The sequence below is a fragment of the Falco peregrinus genome, chromosome 2, assembly GCF_023634155.1.
Source record: "Falco peregrinus isolate bFalPer1 chromosome 2, bFalPer1.pri, whole genome shotgun sequence".
Taxonomy (NCBI): Eukaryota; Metazoa; Chordata; class Aves; order Falconiformes; family Falconidae; genus Falco; species Falco peregrinus.
Genome location: NC_073722.1, coordinates 109,735,689 through 109,755,791, shown reverse-complemented (window position 1 = coordinate 109,755,791; position 20,103 = coordinate 109,735,689). Strand labels below are relative to the sequence as shown.

The 20,103-nt window shown below is 41.5% G+C and overlaps 1 protein-coding gene across 2 annotated transcripts in view; it reads right to left on the bottom strand.

The window, feature by feature from the left end:
* Positions 1-359: 359 nt before the first annotated feature.
* The window catches only part of CLTC (clathrin heavy chain), a 33,865-nt gene continuing 14,121 nt past the window's right edge, over positions 360-20,103 (bottom strand). The window contains exons 7-33 of one of the 2 annotated variants that reach the window (XM_055796685.1): positions 19,545-19,742; positions 18,679-18,879; positions 17,943-18,095; positions 17,513-17,635; positions 17,109-17,246; positions 16,820-16,984; positions 16,519-16,699; positions 15,309-15,472; positions 13,493-13,618; positions 12,786-12,928; positions 12,139-12,373; positions 11,673-11,795; positions 11,431-11,576; positions 11,081-11,264; positions 10,547-10,739; positions 9,946-10,103; positions 9,564-9,728; positions 9,363-9,470; positions 9,068-9,235; positions 8,769-8,918; positions 8,379-8,510; positions 8,103-8,213; positions 7,216-7,386; positions 6,716-6,937; positions 5,586-5,606; positions 2,554-2,629; positions 360-1,375 (exon numbers count right to left, since the gene is read on the bottom strand). In XM_055796685.1, the coding sequence (XP_055652660.1) occupies positions 1,251-1,375; positions 2,554-2,629; positions 5,586-5,606; positions 6,716-6,937; positions 7,216-7,386; positions 8,103-8,213; positions 8,379-8,510; positions 8,769-8,918; positions 9,068-9,235; positions 9,363-9,470; positions 9,564-9,728; positions 9,946-10,103; positions 10,547-10,739; positions 11,081-11,264; positions 11,431-11,576; positions 11,673-11,795; positions 12,139-12,373; positions 12,786-12,928; positions 13,493-13,618; positions 15,309-15,472; positions 16,519-16,699; positions 16,820-16,984; positions 17,109-17,246; positions 17,513-17,635; positions 17,943-18,095; positions 18,679-18,879; positions 19,545-19,742 (4,080 nt within the window). In that variant the 3' untranslated portion in view covers positions 360-1,250. The remainder of the gene's footprint in view (positions 1,376-2,553; positions 2,630-5,585; positions 5,607-6,715; positions 6,938-7,215; positions 7,387-8,102; positions 8,214-8,378; positions 8,511-8,768; positions 8,919-9,067; positions 9,236-9,362; positions 9,471-9,563; positions 9,729-9,945; positions 10,104-10,546; positions 10,740-11,080; positions 11,265-11,430; positions 11,577-11,672; positions 11,796-12,138; positions 12,374-12,785; positions 12,929-13,492; positions 13,619-15,308; positions 15,473-16,518; positions 16,700-16,819; positions 16,985-17,108; positions 17,247-17,512; positions 17,636-17,942; positions 18,096-18,678; positions 18,880-19,544; positions 19,743-20,103) is intronic. The other variant, XM_055796686.1, reaches the window with a different exon arrangement.

Genomic DNA, 20,103 nt, shown 5'->3' with positions numbered 1-20,103 from the left:
GTTTAAGGCAACTTACATACCTAGAACATGATCTCAGTTTAACTGACACACCCTACTACAATCCTAAGTATCATCTGGTCAAATATGCTGTAGTTGACTGCAGTGCAGCCAACTAGTGGAAAGTGCTATTTTCCTCCCTCTGGCATAATCCTTCTCTAGAAAAAGCGTTATGTATTTTCTTGTATTGCCCCCGCAGTGTGAGACACCACTAATAGTCTCCATTTCTGCTCCTCTAATGGCCCCTCATACCTCTGAATGAACGCACCTGCATGCCCCATAGCACTAGCACTGTAATACTTGGTTCAAGTTCAAAGGTCCTTTTTGAAGACAGTAAAGTGAAGCTACCACTATGCAGCATGTCCACAGTCCAGTAATTTATTTTTAAATTGAGTAATTTCAAATTGCACAAACAAAACTGAACAGCAATATGCTTGAATTCTCTCTTCTGTACACTCAAAACAGTGATCTAAAACACCACAATATCCAACATACACAAACCTCAGGGCAGGGTTAGTAAATACACAGATTGGAATCATGGTGCTCTGTTCCTGAATGGAATGTCCCACAAAAGCACAGGATACAGCACAACGTAAGGTCATCTGTTACATATGGAGTGAGCAAAAAGACACTAGCATTTTCTATATGCGTAACTGGAAAAACCTGCATAGGTTAAGGAAAAAAAAACCCCTTTTACTCATTTTAAGTCAGGCAAGGTTGTCTGTACGCATTTTAAATTCTTTTAGAGCTATGCAATCCAACCCAGGTAGGATATGCTGATTAGTGTTGTCTCTTGTCAGCAGTCTTGCAAGGTCAAATACAAGTATCTTCGCTTTAGCTTTCTCCGAATATACAGTGAGACTTAAATGCATTTAGAATAGACAGTACATACTGTAAGCTGCTCACATACAATAAACTTAAGATTCAGTATTAGAGTGTAACACTATAGAGTGCAAATCAGAATCTTCACAATAGACTTAATGGTAATAAGCAGTCCTGCAAAAGCCCACTTGAACGAAGTCGTTTAAACTATTCCCCTTTCAAAGTAAAGTCTAAATGACATGGAATGTGAAAAAGATTTAACATAAGTGATTCAAATAGGTTGCGCTAGAAAAAACAGTCCTTCATGAAATAAAGGTTACAAGAACACGAGGCAGAACTCTTTGCTTTTCCCTGTTATGAGTTAAAGCGGGGAGGGACGGTGGAGTTTCAGTAAGAAAATACGCTAGCTCCAAACTGACGTGTGCTGCATCTTACATGCTGTACCCAAAGCCAGGCTGTGGTTGCCCGTACGGAGGCGCAGTGTAGCCATAGCCAAAAGGTGCTTGTGGAGGAACTGCGACACTGGGTCCTGCTGTCAACATGAGCTGTGGCTGACCTGGAAGACAGAACAGCCTCATCTTTATTCCTCGGTACCAAGAGTTCAGCCAGTAAAATTCCTGCAACTTCCCTGTAGCCATTTGTATGTTTAACAGCAAGTGACCTGGTTTGGGCTCCTTAGCAGCCAGAATGGATATTTCCCCAGAAAAACTCATGACAGAGTACATGGGGTAAAAACACTACACTATGAAGTATGTGGACACGGACAGATTCCTGAAATCTGGAGCAAGTAGTTTTAGTTTTAAGCTCTTAGAAATCCAATTATGAGAGAGAAGGCAATGGCTTCCTGTTCCTTCAGCATTCAACTCACCCAGTCCAAGAATCAATCAGGCTTTTGAGTAGCATTTACTGCTCCAATTGTGTTAGTAACTCTGCTTCATGTAAGGCCTGAGTCCCAGGCTACAGCAAGCCTGATGTGAAGGCTCAGGAGTGCAGGGGTCAAAGTACACAAACACCTTCTAAAACATTCCATAAGCCATGTTCCCGACAATTGAATAGCTCATTCTGGAGAGCTACATCTTTGATAAGTGTCTGATTTTCAGCTGCTTATGATAACCATTTAATACCACAGCCCAATAGTCGGCAGCTCTAATAGCATGTTAGGCCAGGACACTCTTCCCAGACTCACTCAGCCTTATAGTAGCAATTCAAACATATTAAGAATATGAAACCTGCATAAAAACAACTTGTTACAACATTTTTTGCTTTGGAGACAGGGTAGCTTTACTGGCAGATTATGTTGTGACTAGAGATGTCAGCTATACACTGGAGGCTCCTTTATCACTGGATGAAATTCATATCTGTAACTCTTACTAGAATTACCAGAATAACCTGCGTAGAAAGGAAATACCCAAGATAGGTGTAAAGTGTGTTCAGCAAGATCCAAAAATACTGCACTTGGTGGAAGTCTGGAATAGTACAGCTCTTCCACTGCTTTTCTTTCAAAAGCTTTTCCTTAACAAGCTAGGACAGTCTTAAATCCTGCAGCCTGTATCCACTTTTAGCCACAGCAGCACTAGCACGGTACTTTAGTATTTTGGAACTCATTCTTTTAAGACTTGATTTCACATGAGAACATTCCCACTTTCAAAGACTTCCCTAGGGAAAAACGTGACTAGAGAAAGGTTGTTGTGAAAGCAAAATGTGTTATTGACAGTACATGAACTAGAACATTACCATAAACAATAGGTTGTGTTTCTGTAGCTTGCTCCTCTTCCTTTCTCAAGGACTCTGATGCATCCAGTTTATCCACCTGCAATTGAAATCAACAGTTAAAAAAACTCCTCTAGAAAGAGGTACTTATTCATGGCAGAGAAGTGGAAAAGCCTTAGTGGTATGTTAACACCCATCAAGAAAAGGAAACCACTTCAAGTTAAAGATAAATTCAAGTAGCAATGTTGGTACTGATGCAGTCAAAATTGTCTGTTTCCTGAAAAGAAACCCTAATTGAGGGATTCGTGGAACTTCTTTGAAAGCTCACTCCAGGCTGAAGCTTTGTATGAAAGGTCCCATACTGGACTAGAGCTACTTTGACATCAGTAAGCTCATCGGTCAGCATTGCTCCAACTACTTCAAACCAAGAGCCTTAGGACACAAACTCAAATTTTAGCACCTTTGGTGTTGGAGCAGTTGCTAAGGTAACGCTCAGACCCGGAGAAGTTTCCCTGAATGGAACATTGAGGCAAAGTAATCTGAAGTTGGTATTTGTATACAGCAGACTGCAATAGCATCCGACATGTCACTTGAGCCTCAAGATTTTCACTTTCCAAACCCATTCACTCATGCAATTTAAGTTCAAATGCAGAGAATGCATGTGTATAAGACTTGCTTTTTTCCACTTTAGAACTGTGTGGCAGTCAGCCTAAACCCACAAACAGTCAACGTGTTTGAGTTTAATACACAGTAAGAAGACAAGACTAGCCAGCTTCACTCTGCTGCACAGCAAGTGCAATTGTGCTGTTAGCCCTCCCCTACAGAAAGGCAAGAGAAGAAACCTAATTCTGTAGTGAAATATTGCTTGTTTCTAAAACAGATCCAAGGAGACTCAGCATTACTACAGTCTAAGGCAGGCCCTGAAACCGAAACCACAAAAATTAGGTATCGATATTTTATTCTAAATCTTATCTCCCAGGTAAAGTCAGTCAATCCTGCCAATTACTTTTTAAGACAGTAAGACAACTCAAACCAGATTAACCTTTGATTTCATTTGTGTCCTTTGTAAAGGAGTTTGAAGACAGTTTTCCTGTACTTACACAGGGTTGGCATTACATATTCAGCTACACCAACCGTAAGTTCAACAGCTTTCAGCGTAACTGCGCTACCTGAGCAAACATTTGCAGGCAGCTCTTAACAGCTTTCTTCCATTTAGTTGTGAGTTACAACATGTGGTCCATAAACCTGTTAATCTGTAACCTCAATTAGAGGCATAAATCCAGGAAGTGGCATAAGTCCTGAGCTTTATGAGTTCATTCATTGACTGGGCTTTCGTGGCAAGCCTTTTTGTTGCCTCACACCAGTATCTGCCTTGCTGCTGCCAAAGTGCACAGGAGTGTATGCCAATGAGCTTCAAGACTCGTTTCCAGACACCATGCTGAGAACTGCACTGTTTTAACTCAAACAGCAACACACTGAACACAGAAGCACAGGTTTAGAGATGCAAATCCAAGGAGAATGTGCAGAGTTTGCTATTAAGCAGAGGCATTTGGCTTACGCACACTTGAAAAGCCTCCAGCCCAGGACATTTAATGCATTTTTCACCCAGTTTTGATGCCTCCCCTCAGAGCTAAACAAGTATTTACAGTAACAAGCACGAGTTTGAAACCAGCCCACAGGATGGTTCTTACACCACTTGCTTGAGCATCACCAGGTTCAGTACCCTACACACTTGTAGCAAGATTGTTTTAAAGGCTTTTCCACAGGGACTGCAAAAAGCTGCAGAGGAAAAGTAACATGCATTCAATGTTATTGTGTTATGTGTGCATGAAAAATAGGCAAAAGTACTGAAGCAAGAGTGAGGTCTGAAGATGACTGCCATACAGGCTCCCCCCAAAAAACCACACGCAGCCCACAGCAATGCCTTGTAGCTTAAGGAATAGTGGGATGTAATTGCAATGACTGCTACACATGCGTAGTTTAGGCAAACACTGCAGTTCAATTACCTTTTTTCACACACACGCTTTCTTACTGCCTCACCTACTAGCTGCTGAAGGACCTTACACTACACATTTTAGTCAGGTTAGCCTTTAGTTCCAGTGGTGTCATTACAGACATCTTGTCACCAAGAAGCCATTTGCATTTAGTCCATCGTCTAGCTGTTTGTCAGTTTGTTCGCCCTTTGCTCAGCCACATTAGTGGAAAACTCACGCTAGGGCTGACCTCTGGTCTAAGGAGAATCCCAGTGGTATTTGTACAGAAGCAGATGGACAGAAACCTTAGAGATTGTCCTTCAGGAGGGCAAAACTGCATAGTGAAAGGCAAGCCTCAGAGTAGCCTCAGAAGAGCAATAAGCATTACCTTTTTTATTATTATTTTTTAAATGAGGTAGCAAGAGAAGTTTAGTGAAGCTGAAGAGCTTGGAAGGCAGTCTTTTTGGCACAACTACAAGAAATTTACTACAGGGAAGAGAACCACGGACTTTGTCTAATAGCTGAAGTTTTAAGTTGCCATGTGAACTAGAGCACCATGTGGTTTAGACTAGCACCATAAGAACCGGACACCTGAATAAGGAAGTCTCTTCTGAAGCAGCTAGTATCTATTCTGCCTACTGTCAGCACGCATTAGTAACGGTCAAGAGATCAGAAACTGGATCACAGTCCTTAAATGAGTAAATACCATACCGATTGACAGTTCAGAAACAGTGGTCCAAGACTTAATGGTTTCTTATCATAGGAGGTTCTTCCAGTCAGATTTCCTGTCAAATAGTAGCACTTGTGTATCCTTTTGATACCAGGTTGACTGTGATCCAACTGATCACCTGTATGCCCTTCCTGAGGATCTATAAGCTTATTAGTAGCAAATGAATCTACTTTTGTCCCACAGCACTAGCTACTTGTAGAGTTAAACAATTTGCATATGCTTTAGTGATATTTTGTTTGGGGGAAAAAGCAGTAGCAGCAGTGTAGTAAACATAGGAAAGGAAAAAAACTCATGCAGAATCCTTAGACTTAGTCCTCCAGACTTAAAGATGGAAAACAAGAATCAACTTTCACCTTTTCCTTTATTGCATCAACCTGCAAAGGAATTCAGAAGGTGCAGCTTAGAAAAAATAAAACTCCATATTTAGCATATAAAAGGTAGAAACAAAAGCGTCAGGGAAGAAATAATTAAGGTACAGGTGAGTAAAAACAAAGATACACCAGAAGTATCTGCTTTAGAAAGGCAGCTCTGCTTGTCGCTAGCTCTTAACTGCATTGATTTCATTAGCTATGCTACAGTTACATCCTAACGCTTTAGCAGATCATCAAATTTTAATCTTTTAAGAATCCCACTGCAAGACTGCTACTCTCAAGAGAGGCCTGGTATTAGCTTGGTACATCAGTCATCTGACAAGTGATGTTACTGCTTCGATAGCTCCCCACCTCCCCCAAAATACAGCGTTTAAGGATAGCAGATTGGCTATGGAGCTACAGAGTAGTCCTGCCTTTAGAAGCAACAGCCAGGCAAATCTAGATAAGCAGGCACTCTAGTCTTCATTGACTCTAGTTTCAGTTAAGCTTTTACTTCTCAGAGGAAGTGTCTTAATTAAGGAATTTACACCATTTCACTGGAAGATACGCTAAAAGCTTCAGCTAAGCAAGTCTTGCTAGTGACAGTTGGCAATTAACTGAAATTTGGTTCAAGTCTGTCAAAACATTACTGAGCACCTTCCCCATCCTAAGTCACTTCAAACAAAAGCCGAGTCATAATTAGTGCGATTAAGTATCAGAGCCACATTTTAAGAGTTAATGCACAGCAGACCACGTTAAGTCAAGATCTAGCCATAAAAGCTTTTTTAGTATACAGTCTAGAATTTAGTTAAAGAGTTTGATCCCAGCTGGGATTCCTGACTGATGCAGCATATGAAAAGCCTGAATCCTGGAACTACTTTTAAGACACTGCCCATGGCCAGGCAAATACTACTGATGTAGGTTCTGTAATTGGTAGATAGGGTGGAGGCTGCAAGTGTTTCAGTCTCTTAGAGGGCGAAGTCTCTCCCCAGATGGACTGAAAAATAAGTGTGGACATGGACAGACAGACATTTGACAAAGCCCAGATCAATGTTAGTAGCAAGCAGACAGTCTCAAGGCATACACCACAGTGACTAACAAGCTTTCAGCGTCGGAGAAGCACCTGCTCTTACCTTGGTCAAGTACTCCTTCATGACCTGAATAAAGTATGGCATGGCAAAGTCCATGATGTTGTGCCTCCACGCTGTTTCCAAGACAACATCTGGCCTTAGGAGATCGTAGCAGGTGAAGAGACAAGCACCAAAGCATTCTCTCTTGTTCTCCTGCAAGAACCACTGCAACAACTCTTCTGCCAACTCAGTATCTTTGGATTCTGAAGCATACTGCATTGCATCCTACAACAGGAGAGTCTGTTTAGCCTCAGGTGCCATAGTACAATGGCTGACATGTATGTGGTACTTCACTAAGCTGCAATCTACTACTGACATTAGTAGGAGGCATTCTAGGACTTGTTTGCAAGAAATCTGTCCATCTACTGCCACTCTGAAGCAAGATTTGCCAGATCAGCAACAGCCACCAGCTAGTAGCATCCAAAAAGGTGCAACTTTACCAGAAAGTCACAGGTCTCTGAAAAAGCCAAGCATGTTTAACCAGACCTGTGCAACGGTCTTACCTTATACAGTCTGTCTTTCTTACAGAGTTCTACACTCTGTTTCCAGCGATTGTTTCCTTTAAAGAGATAAGCAGCAATTCTTCGGAACTCTATTAGTTCATGTTTCTCCAAACGTTGAGCAAGAGAAATGTTGTCAAAGTTGTCATAAGCATCTATGGAAGTCCTAAGAGCCTGAGTTAAATAGAAAAGTTATTCACACCTCAAGTGTACAACTGCATCCACAAAGATGCAAACATTTCCATACTCCTATTTCCAGGATGATGAAGTACTCTAGCCAGACCTGCAGAGAGTTTTAGGTTTATCTGGGGGTTTGGTTCAGGCGTTTGGTTTTTTATTAATTCAAGTTAGTATTTTTCAGTGGTGATTGCTGAGGTTAAGGAGCCTCTGAATACCAGAGTTGTTTTCTGAAACCTGTAGAACAGCTAGACATCATAACTGTTTGCCCCTTCTGTGAATTCTTTCCTTAGCACCCCCACTGTTTGCCTTAAATAAAAGCTGATCTGCCACACTCATACCAGAAGTAGCCAGTCTACCATCCCCAGGAGTGACCCAACAAGCTCCCAGAAAGTCACTACCAGTTCTCCACTTAATCCTTGTCTAATCACCACTAGTTTAGTTCGAAGCATCAAAGAACATACATTCAAGGAATTCAAGTCAAAAGCAAGCAGGTAAAATCTACTGACAACTAGAGAGAGAGAGAAGCCCGTCTTTCTAAACATCAAATGCAGATCAAGAATATTAGTTTAAGACTGACACAGAAGCCAGCATGAAAATTTTGAAATTCAGGAATAGCTGTTTCTATTATGAAGCACATACAACACACGCAAGTCGATACCTGTTCCAGATATTACTGCTGCTATTACATTATATCTTGAGACAAGACATACCTGGTAGTCTTCTTCAATAATGAAGAGGTTGTTCAGGGACTCATTCACTGATTTGTTGTTGTGATTTTGAACAGAGCGCAGGTAAGGCTTAACCAGTGGGAGCTGTTTAACCTTCAAGGAATCAGGTAGATAAGTTTAAGTCAAGATAACTTTCTGTAGAGGTCCCCTAGCATCTTCCCCGAGGCAGTGAAGTAGCTGAGCATTTTAAAGTGCTACTACAGCTAAATGCTCTTCCAGCTGCAAATTTTCCTTTGACCTGGATAGCAGGAAAGTTACCTTTGTGAAGAAGGTGACAGCACGAGTGTGGTCAAGCCGAGGGGACAACACCATCAGCAGATCATTGAGCAACAGAGGTTTAAATTCCAAATAGAATTGAACTGCCTTGTAATACAGCTCTACATTGGCCACCTAGAGATGAGTAAGGATGCACATTCAGAGCAGAAGCTTGATCATAGAGAAATCAAAATGAAAGACAGACATAACCTTAGATATTCCAGCACAACTGACTAAGACTTATTCTTGTGTCTAGAAATCTCTTCAGTTACTGTAGTTGACTTGCTTTGAAATTGCGTGGCAATACCACAGAACTTCGCACTTTAAACAGGCTACAAGTAAGAGAAGCGCACATAGCAAGAAATTTACATCCTTTCACTAGGGAAGTAATACCTTAGTGATGATATCTTTGAACTGGCCTTCTTTCCAAGCATCTGTTGGGTGATTCATCATTGTGATTATGGCGTTATCATATTCCTCATATTTATCATACAAGAACACCAGTTCAGCCCAGAGATGGGCTTGCTCTGCAGCTCTAAGAACCTAAGCAAAAGGTATATTAGAAATTCCAGTCAACATATGTTACTATCAGTGCTATGAATAATAGCTCAAAAGCTGCTATTGCAAAAGCTAGGGTACAGACAATCCCAACAGATACGTTTAAAGTTAAATTTAAGGCCTCAGACATTCACCTTGGGAATGTTGACTCTGGACCAGAACAGCTCCAAGTGCTCTCTCATCTTCTGTGGCTTGAATTTGGAGTAGAGAATTGCTAGCTCTGTAAACATCCCCATGTGGGCTCGCTCAAGGCCAAGCGCTGCTTCCAACATAGTTATCAGCTCTTCAAAGTAGCCACGATCCTAAGAGACAGATAGTTACGATACGTTTCGTATTTATTAGGAACCAACCTGAATCTAAATTTCCAGTTTTGGACGAAGTTGCCATGAAAGAATTTAGACTTTGTGTAACAGGAGTCAGTTTAATTACCTGGTAATAGTTGATTAGCTCTTCCAACTCGTCTGCATGCACTACAATATGGAGTCCACACATCTGGGCCAGGCGGAACTCTTTTCCATCAACACAAGCAAAGCAGACCTGGAATCAACAATTGCATTATTGCTTACAATCAAAGCTTCTCAAGAGGCTCAGCTACAGCTTTGAAGTCCCTCAACTTATCCGTAAGTTTACCTCTTTCCATGTGCGAGTACTGTTTGCTTTCCGAGCACCATCTACAGCTGCCTGGTATTCACCTAGGTGAACTAAAGTTGAAGCTAAACGGCCAAAGTTGGACACATTGTTATACAATAGCTTAGCTGCTTCATACATCTTTTCATCATAACAGCGATCACCAACCTGTAGGAGAGCATAACCAGGTTATTCTCCCAGCTTTTCAGTCAAGGGCTTACATAAAACATGTAGCATTCAAGCCATTATCAAAATGGAAATGCCTTTTGAGTTCAAGATCTATCTACACACCCAAAGAGACAGAAGACCCAACACCCCCCTGATTAGCAAGGCCTAAGGAGCCTGCTGCTGTGATCCAGCAATACTGGAACTCAGTCTCACTCACTTGTTGGATATGTGCGTTGTTTGGTCCATTGATAAACTCCTCTAGCTCTGCTAGACGGTTTGTTTTAGCAAGAGCAAAGATTAATTCTGTTTCCACATATGACTCCCGGGCCTTCTTGCGTGCCATCTGGAGATACTTCACCAGTTCTTCCCAGTTTCCTATGGAACAAGAGTTCAGAATGCTTATTCCCTGCCATTGAGTACGCTTGTGCTTAAGCTGTACCACCAGCTCAACTTAGTTACATGTAAGTATTTCCACAGCTATTCCCAACAATCAAGACTAGCCTTCGTACTGCACATCCTAGACCAAACTAAAGTTGCCTTACAACAGACCTAACTAGAATCCTGGAATTTAACTTCATGCAAAGACCTTCTTAGTAGCGACTGCTAGTCTCCAGCTAGCTGGAGAAAGTAGTTTTAAGACCACTGAATCTGCAAATGGAATACACTATCTTTACCTGTTCTCACTTAGGGCAGTCTTTGAAGGACCAGATTCCTCTACTTGCATCAAGGTACAGATTTGGCAGAACTACAGATTGAGCAACTACACAAGAGAGCTGAGCAACATCAACAGCAATAATTTAAACAAAACTTTATCATACCACTGGCATTGGCAGCTTGAACAACTTCCATGTAGGAGGAAGGATCATCTGCTTTAATATACGAGTCAATTGCTTCCTTTACCATCCCCTTCTGAAGCTGTGCTTTAGCCAGCTGACTCCATACAGCAGGCTCATTGCAGCGTTCAGCAAATTCATATGCACGGTCCAGGTTTCCAATATGCTCTATTAATACCTGAAGAAAGGGTGACCACAATCAGCCACTATTTATAAAGGTCAGTTTTACAAGATGCTGAGCTGTGTTTTGTTACTTCTTCAATGGATCCACAGTTCCTTTTAAAATAGGGACTACTCTGCACAACCCACACAGCCCAAGTGATTTTAGGCTTACGAAGTCTCACTTCAAGAGGATTCAATACACAGCATTCGTTCTACTTTAAGACAAGACACTGAGCAGCTTTGGTCACTTTGCTAATTGATGTTAAGTGCTGAAGTCACAAGTTAATGGCAAAGTCCTTGTGTTCACATGTCTTCAGGAGTTATAAGACCAATACAGAGACTGAGATTTTAAGATACCTGTACAGCTGATGTGTTGACATCAAATTTCCTGAAGATAGCAAAAGCCTCCTCAAAAAGCTCATTGCTAATAGCTATATTGGCTATGTCTGGAGCATCATAGTTATCCAAGCGGTTGATGTACTCCATGACACGGGTGCGATCAGCCTTAATAGCTGTAAGAATGAGAAGGTTCTGCAGATTCCTGCATAGAGGAAGAAAATATTAGTACATACCAAGTAACAATCAAGAAATTCACCCTTCCTTCTGAGGAAGGTATTAGTTTATTTGCTGTTCCACACTACAACAATTTAACAGCTGCACCAGGTATAATGTCAAGTTTCCCATGACCTAGTTTTGACTTTACACACCTGTGCTCACTGAACACAGAGTTATCAAGAACTATTTTCTCCAGCAGTTCAATAAGCTCATTAGGAAGATCTGCAGTCATGAAGGCCTTCACAGTAACAGAGACTTCCTCAGGATCCTGTGTCTCTGACAGTGCAGTCTGTACAACCTGTAGGAAGAGCCAAGCAATTGACAAATCAGTTAAGTTGGGTACTAGCAAGTGAAGTCAGGACAGCACAGGCTTTTAAAGGTTTGTCAGCCCTACCTGGTCAATTAGCGGTCTTCTGTAGGGGTTGCTTTCCAGTAGTACGCTGGCCCACAGTTCAGGGTCTTTACGACGAACTAAGTAGCGGGAAAGACTTTTGAAGAGGGAGTTCTCATTGCACACCTAGTGAAAGGCAAAGTCTATTCAGAGTGCAGTCACAGCTACTGAATGTACAGTGAATGAACTAATTGTATCGCAACATTAAATAAGCCTGCCTGGGATGCAGATTAGAAGTCTCAGGCTTTGGTGCTTCTTTTAGCCTCCTATTCTAAGATATCCAAGGGAGTCCCACTTCTTATTAAGTTGCAGAGGGAGATTAAATAGCTACCTATTCTGTTAGAAGTGAGCAGTTCCTAACTTAATACTTTTTAGGAATTAAATGCATTTGTCAGACAAACCCAACCATCTACCCCATGATACTCAGGTTAGAACTTAACCCACGAGTTCACTGCCTTGGCATACGTACATTAATAAGTTCCAAATCACACTGTCCACGCTCATAAGCCACACAGGCCAGGTGAGGGTCCCTCTTCTCACAGTACTTGCCAACAACACGACTATCATAATAAGGATTCTCACGCAGGAATCTTTCTGGGTTGTTGTTGCTATCAATGTATATTTTGGCCAGTGCATTGTGAGTCGCAGGCTCCTCACAACCCTCGTGAATTCTTGCTTCCAGCCAAGGCAGAAGCAGTTTCAGCCTAGAAGGAAGCAGTTTTCACATTAGAGAGGTTGAGTGAATAAGCAACTACCTGCTTGCACAGTTTCTTCACTATTCAAGTCAGCTTCAGCATAGGATAGACTCAGTAACTAAAGCAAAAGTTACAGTACTCCGTTTTGACCTGCATTCTAGTTCATTATTATAATGGCATAACATTCTGACACTATGAAAAACATCACATGCCAAAGGCACTCATTTTATAGAGGCCGTCTAAGGGAGATCCCCAACACCAGCCAAGAAGTAAAGCAGACTTCTGCTGCTCACTCACCAAACGGCAGCTTCTTGCTATGTCAGTACCGGCTTTAGCTACGTAAGGAGGACATGCATTGATGTAAGAGCAGTGTAACACTGCCAAACCAGTAATGGTGAAGAGATTTGTATAAGTTCAATACCTGTTTCTTTTCTCAACCTCTGCAACAAGCTCATCAGTCGAAAATTGACCTCTCACTACAAGGATAAGGTTCTTTATCACATCTTCAGAGCAATCCACATCAAGCAGTCCCCCAATAACCACAGGCAGACGGCTTGGATTCACCTGAACAGGATCATTTAAAGAAGTCAGTGTGTTGTCATGCAGCATAGGTGGCCAATACTTATCCCTAGAAGTACACACAAAGGCTGCTTATTAAGATTGACCTCATCTTCCTGCCTTTACTTGCAGCTTCCTGAAGTTCTGCACAAGCTTCAAAGTCAATTCTTCAGTCACCAGGGGTTCACACCACAGTTCAGTGGCTCGCTAATGCTCAGTCCCCAAAGGAGGAGCTCCCGAGCAAGCCAATTTGTCCCTGCAGGAAGTATAAAAAAAAAAAGAACTTCCCCACCCCCAACATGCTGGAAGTTAAAATTACCCTAAAAACTCCGAAGTTATTCTACCAAGTCTCCCTCCTTCAAGAGACATGTTAGCAGAGGTTACTGCTCAGCTTGACTGAAGAATAAGAGACCTGACTCATGTAAGGGCTAACTTAACAGCGGCCACTAACAGCTACTTAATTATGAGGCTGTTTGGAGAATACTTAAATATAACGCCTATAGTTGCATATACTATTAGAAAGATCAACCAGTTTGACCCATTAAAGCTGAGTGACAAATCGTAACTTACCTTCTGCACATAAATCTCAATATACTTTTGGAGATTATTTCTATACAAATACAGCACCAAGTCGTGGACAAAGTCAAAGCGATCACACACAATGATGAGTGGCAACTGGTCAGTGAGTTTAGCTTCCTACAAAGAGAAGAGCCTTAGTAATTTGGTTTTGTTCTTGGGCTTAGGCAGACAAATACAGTCACTTAAAACTGTTAAAGCAGCTGAATTTGGAAAGCTAAAATTCGACACTTAGCCCAATAATGATAGCTCATTGTTCAACTAATTGTTTGCAATATGTAGCAAGTAGGAGTTCTCACACCCACTTCAGGGTCTACAGCAAGAAGCCTTCTGAACTTTAACCCTGCTCCTTTGCACAGCAGAGTATACAAAAGTTTTACAACACAATACAACTATTACAAGCCTAAGCTATGGATAGCATTCTTATCTGCCACTGGTGTTCGGTGTGCAGGATTAGCACTCTGGGATTTCAAAAGGAATTTAACCAAGACTACATTAAGTTATGGTTCACAGTGTAAAACATATATACAAACAAGTGCCATGTGTCTTGTGATACCTTCTAACTATGGATTTAGAGAACAGTTAAGAATCAAGCCAGTAGCAGTACTACTTAAATTGCTCATCAGATTAGTTATCTAAAAGCATTCAAACTTTCAGCGTAAGATTACAAATGATTACAGTACAGAAGCTTAGGCTATGTGGCAGACAGTATTCAGGATGCATACTTCAGATTACTTATTTGAACATGCACATCCCAGAATATAATCCTACGTATAAATTACACTTAAGGACTTTACACAGGGAGGCCTGTACTGGGAGATTTACCTGGTACATGTCCTGCACATTCCAGACATGGAACAGCACAAAAAACAATAGCTTTCATCAGGAATTTGACAGCTTGATAACATATCTTAGGTGGCTTGATCAATTTACATACCTTACACCTCGGTGACACCAGGTCATTTTTATAGTATTCTCATTTGAAGAGTTTTGCCATCTTCAGATATGATCAGCAAAATCTAAGACTATACTATGTAACCAACAAACATGAAGGCAGGAAATGTTCCCAGATAAAGTTTTCCCCTCCCACACTGTTTCTCAGTTATTTCTAGCGTGTTACATTCGTCGATAAGCTCAGCACTAACAACGGACTACAGAATCGGAACTTGGAACACACCCTTTTTTTCCAGTCTTCAGAACTGTTTCAGCAATGCTCTGAATCCCAGCAATAACAGTCAGTTAGCATGTCCTTACACTGACTGGCACATCCTAGCAGCGCTAAACTGTGGTTCACCTGGCTAAGACTTCAGTGTGTATGAGTAAGATGGATCAATCATGAACTCTGAAAGCATTTATGGAATTAATTGACAGAATTAATTTGCTGTTTCAGTAGTTGCTCAGTTGAAGCCGATTATACTGTAAATAACCATTAAGTTTTGAACTCATTTGCCATTGTGGTTGTTCTCAATCTTCAAGTTACCCATTTGCTACTTTATAGCTGACATCTGTAACAAGTTCTAGATGAGCTGGTGCTATTATTACAAGTTTAGAGTTCATGCCAGGTCAATCTTGCTAATAGCAGCAAGGAACTGATCTGACAGATTCTCCATTTTTCAGATATTGTTCCAGGCTCAAGTTTTATTAGGAGGTACTGCCAGCATGCTAGACACCTCTGGTTTAAGAGAACAGGTGGACTGTTCAGTGCAAAGGTTAAGTCTTAAGAGCTGCCTCATTTCACTGGTGACACCCACCATGTTTTCTTAGAACATGCCAAACAGGCCAAGACAGTCCAGTGCTACCCAAACATTACCTTGAGGAAGTTTTTAACACGTTCAGGGTCATAGCAGTTACTTTCCCTGCAGATTCTTTCCACTTCTTTAATCTGTCCTGTCTTGCATGCAGCCTGAATATACTTGAAGTGCACATCTGGATCCTGGCTGAAGTTCACAATAGAGCCCAGGAAATAAAACAAACCTCGAGGGAAACAGTCAACATGTTATTCTGCTAAAGCACTTGAGGTGGATCAGTATTAGCTTTCTAGCAAGCTTCCAAGTTACAATTACATGAAAATTTGACTCCAACTGCTGTCAAAGTTTACGAAGAACTGAAAAAGATTCAAGTGTTGCAATTTTTTTTACAAAACCCATATTGTCCTAGCTGAGTTGAGCCTATTGTTGTTCCCCATGTACTAGGCAGACTAGCATGTTACAGGCAACTTCGTATCATCATCAATTGCCATAGGTCAGCTTTGTTAAGACATCCAACATGTGCCTTCCACACGCTCCCTAGACAGGAGGCGAGGAAGAGTTTAGAAAACCAAAACTAGTTGTGCCCAAAAGCTACTATCACACCTTTCACTAAACAGTGCAAAAGCTGCTTGCCATGACCAACAGCTAAAGTTCACTTAAAGCTGATGCCATATAATACCCAACTACTTTAGACAAGTGACTGAAGATTCATTTGGGTTTTGGAAAAAACACATATAAGGCTGCCTATGCAAGAAACCTGTCTAGAATAGCATTTTATTCCAATGAACCATTCTCCCAATTCCAAGAGTCCAAGATTATGTTGTGTTCTCAGCCTTTAAAGAGGTTTTCTTTAAAGCTTAGCAAGATGCTGTTCAGCCACACATCTGCAGAGGTTTGACCACTGATGTACCACCATGCTGACTAGACAACACACAGGTTGAGAAGTACAAAAGCTAAAGACCCAAAGGCTACACACATTTAAGATGACCATTTTGGACAGAGGAAAAAGGCCAGCAGCTCCTTCAGTTACCTTTTTAAATTGTCCTACAGCTCCAAGCATTTTGGTAGCATTTCAGAAAACTGAAATACGCAACACAATGTTGCACCACCACCATCCTCCATAGGACAACAGGTCAGGTTTCAAGACAGTTTTGAGATCTAGCTACTTAAGTTCAATATGGCTTTCTAAATTTCAGCAGATCCAGTCTTCATACACACATGTATAATGATGAGTACTAGCTCCTTTTGCTAGAGGCAAGAGCACAAACTTACCTTCAAAGCTCTTGAAAGACTCAAACAGCTCAATAAGTGACTGTGTTGACAACTGCTCATGGTATTTTGAAGCTACCTGGACACAGATCTGCAGGTTCTGACGAATATTAGCAGACAACATAGCACGCAGACACTCTAAAGAGTCTTCTACCGATAAGGAACCAAAATAATTCACTAGCCACTGCAAAGACAAATAAGCCATTTTAGACTCAAGTAGAACACTCTACACTCTTAAATCAAATGTTGAAATCAATTATTTATGGCCTGGCTTTTGCTGGATTCAGGATATTTAATCTCATACCTCAGGATTGAGAAGATGAGTGTGAACTACCGCACGCTTGATGTCATACAAGTCTGTGAAATGTTCAAGTGCTCTCTGTAGCAAGCCAGCTTTCTCACACAGCTGAGCTATGTGAGCCCGGTCATAGTGAGTAAACATTTGGTTCCCCAGGATAGCATCTGCAACCTAGAAAGAATAGTGAAATGTTTCGTTTAGTACCTGAACACTGTCACTAGCATTTGGTATGCACAATAACGCAGTGGCTGGTCTAGCCATAAACAAGCCTGATCCAGTAACACTGAAAGCATACCTGAGGTGCATGCATGAGGTTCATCTCAAGTAAACGTGTCTGCAGAGGACCTTCTGAGGGACGATTATTCTTCAGTGCATCCAGCAAGAAGGCTGTACATTGCTGAATTAAATTGTATTCCATAAAGACATCCACAATCTGCAAAAAACATTTGAGCTTTTGATTAGAAACTGGAAGCATTTTTAAACAAAGTAACATCAAGTGTAGCTTCCAAAGCTACACTGTTTATTCTCACTGCACTAAGCTGTCATTCAGCATTCTTAAAACTAGGCAAGAAACAGCACTGCCCTGGTACGGTAAATCCAAACTTGCAGTTCAAAATCTTTCTCTGACGGCAAGCATATGTCTCCTCTTACCAGTTTAAGGCCTTGAAGTTAATATTTCATAGCAATAAAGTTATTTACTTGTGTTATGTCTGCAAGAGGCTCTTCATCTTGAACAAGCATTTGTGCAAACTGCTGTCCTTGATCAGGGCTGATTCTCATTACATTCCTCAGCAAAAAAATCCAGTCTGGAGTATATCCAACCTGAAGAGATAATGAAAAGTAATAACTCAGCAAGAGCACACACCTCATTAAATAAAGAGCTCAGTAGAAGCTACTGTCAGTAGCTTACACAATCCAGTCAGGATTTCCTCATTTGGAAAAGGCTACCTAGGAAAGTACGAAAGGATAAATGCGTGAAGTCTAGCAGTAATTATTCATAACAAAACCTTAGGCCTAAGTAGGTACTACACAGGCTCTCAGACCTCACCACAATTACTCCTAGTTACTTTGGAAGGTATGCTAGTTATTCTTTAACACAGGACAGACACGGGCAGGCATCTCCTCTCACCTTCTTAGCATACAAAACAATCTTCTGGACTTGTCCTGTTTCAGCAAAACACTGGATGACTTTGTTTGGAACATTGGCTCTCAGATAGACACTAAGTGCTAGCGTAGGATCTACAGATTTCACAAGGTCTCCCAGCTCCTCCGAGCACTCCAGCTGTTAAAGAGATATACACACAGTCAGTCCACTCAGAGTGCCACACTGAAATGCACTACTACCTCCTTCCTCATTTGTCTTACTTTTGGACTCCTCTTAAAAAAAAAACCACACACTCAAGGCCCAGCTTGACAGCATTATCCGACTCTTTCAGCAGTGATCTATTGGGCTCTGTTCCTTATGCTGGTCCACACGAGTTAAAGGCATTTATAGAGCTAAAAAACAATTAGGTGATGCATTGTATCAGCATCTTTCTTCAGCTAATTAGAGATATAACCACAGCTCAAAGTGGATGTAAGTCAGTACTCAAAGAAGCCTGAAGTGGTTTGGGAAGGAAAAGCAACAGCTCATAAGCTTTCCATACCAAGATCACTCTGCTGTAATTTTAAGTAGAACGAGTGAAGCTCTTCAGAGTATTTGATCAATTCTCTTGCAATAATATGGGTCAGTTACAGGTAGAGTGAACAGCCATTGCTCAATGGTTTGATCACACTACCCAACTGAGTTTTCCTGGGGAGGGGGGCTGTCAAGCAGTTATGTCCCTCCCCCTCCAGGGCTCTAAAGGTATCTACCCCAAATTTACCTTATCTTCTTTCAACCATTTTTCCAAGAGCTGTTTGCGTCCCTGCTGAAGCACAGGTCTGCAGAGTTCCAGTGACTCGTACTTATTCAGCTGCCCTTGGTCAAGCAGAATGCCGAAGTATTGGAGTAAAGGGGAAGTCTGTCCCGGCTGAGCTGGAACACTCTGGAACCGGCGTATGGTGTCTGGAGTACGCAGGATTCCCTGCCAGAAACAAGAGATGCATTTTAGTTTTCTGTTCTGCTGTTGTGGCTTGGCAAGAGTTTCTCCAGGAAGCTGAAGTCAGAAGTGCTTGCTACAGCGACATTATGTTTTGCCAACCCAGAGTAAGTCAGAAGCAGTACGGCTGAACACCAGCTCAGACACTGCCTTTGAGACATTTTGACAGAAGATGTGCAATAGTAGCCGAAGAGACTTGTTTCGGTAGCAATGCAGATTTAAGTTCAGCAGACTGTCCTACAGAATTAAGACTCCCTTGTCCTTGCAAGCAAGTTCCTCAATCTGAATCTCTTAGTCCGCCCTTTTTATCCTGTTCCCAGGTGCAGCCTCAGCTAGAGGCTGTACTTTCACAGAGCCTTTTTTAATCATTGGAGACGTAAAGATACATGAGAAACATCAAACCTCATAGCCATTACTTCATCATTTATTCTGTTTCCCCTCTGCGGGCTTTACACAAGCTTTACAATCTTCCAGCATACACTCAGTACTCTCAGCACATAACTGAGAAGAACTTGTACACTAAGTACAACATTAGAACAGCAGCAACAACAAGGTTCTGGTCTTGCCACTTCGGAAATTCAGTGAGCTTTCCTGAAGCAAGAAGTTTAAACCAGTGGAGCTCAGTACTGCTCTGAATATCAGTCTATTACCTTTGGGGCATTAGCTGCCACTTTCGCTGCCTCCGAATAGTTCCCTTGTGCAAAAAGTGCATTGAATTTTCTGGCAAAGAGTTCCTCAGCACCTGCCAGGTTGTTGCGGACAGCCATTCGTAAAGCTAGGTCAGGATTCTGCAGCACATTTGTAATATACGGAATAATATTCTCTTCTTCCACACACACTGAGAGCACCTGAATAAATCATCAAGGAAAACTTCTAGTTAGTCCAAATATAAGACGTGACCCAAGGGCTAAGCTAACCTCTAAAAGGAAAGCTATGGCATTCATGGGAAGCTTTTTCATCCCCTGGTAACTGCAGAGTCTTCTTGCCATTTTACTTGAGAATCACACCTCTGGTTAGGAAGAACCTCTACCATCCAATTACTGCATCAAGGCAGACGACTAACAGCAGATTAAACTGAGGCATTTACAGAGGTCAGAAATCCACAGATGTAAGCATTATCCTTCTCTAACATGTACTCAGTGTCTTCAGGATCCCAGAGGATAAACTAGGAACAAGTCTGCTCTGCATTACCCATGCTCAACAAGCAAC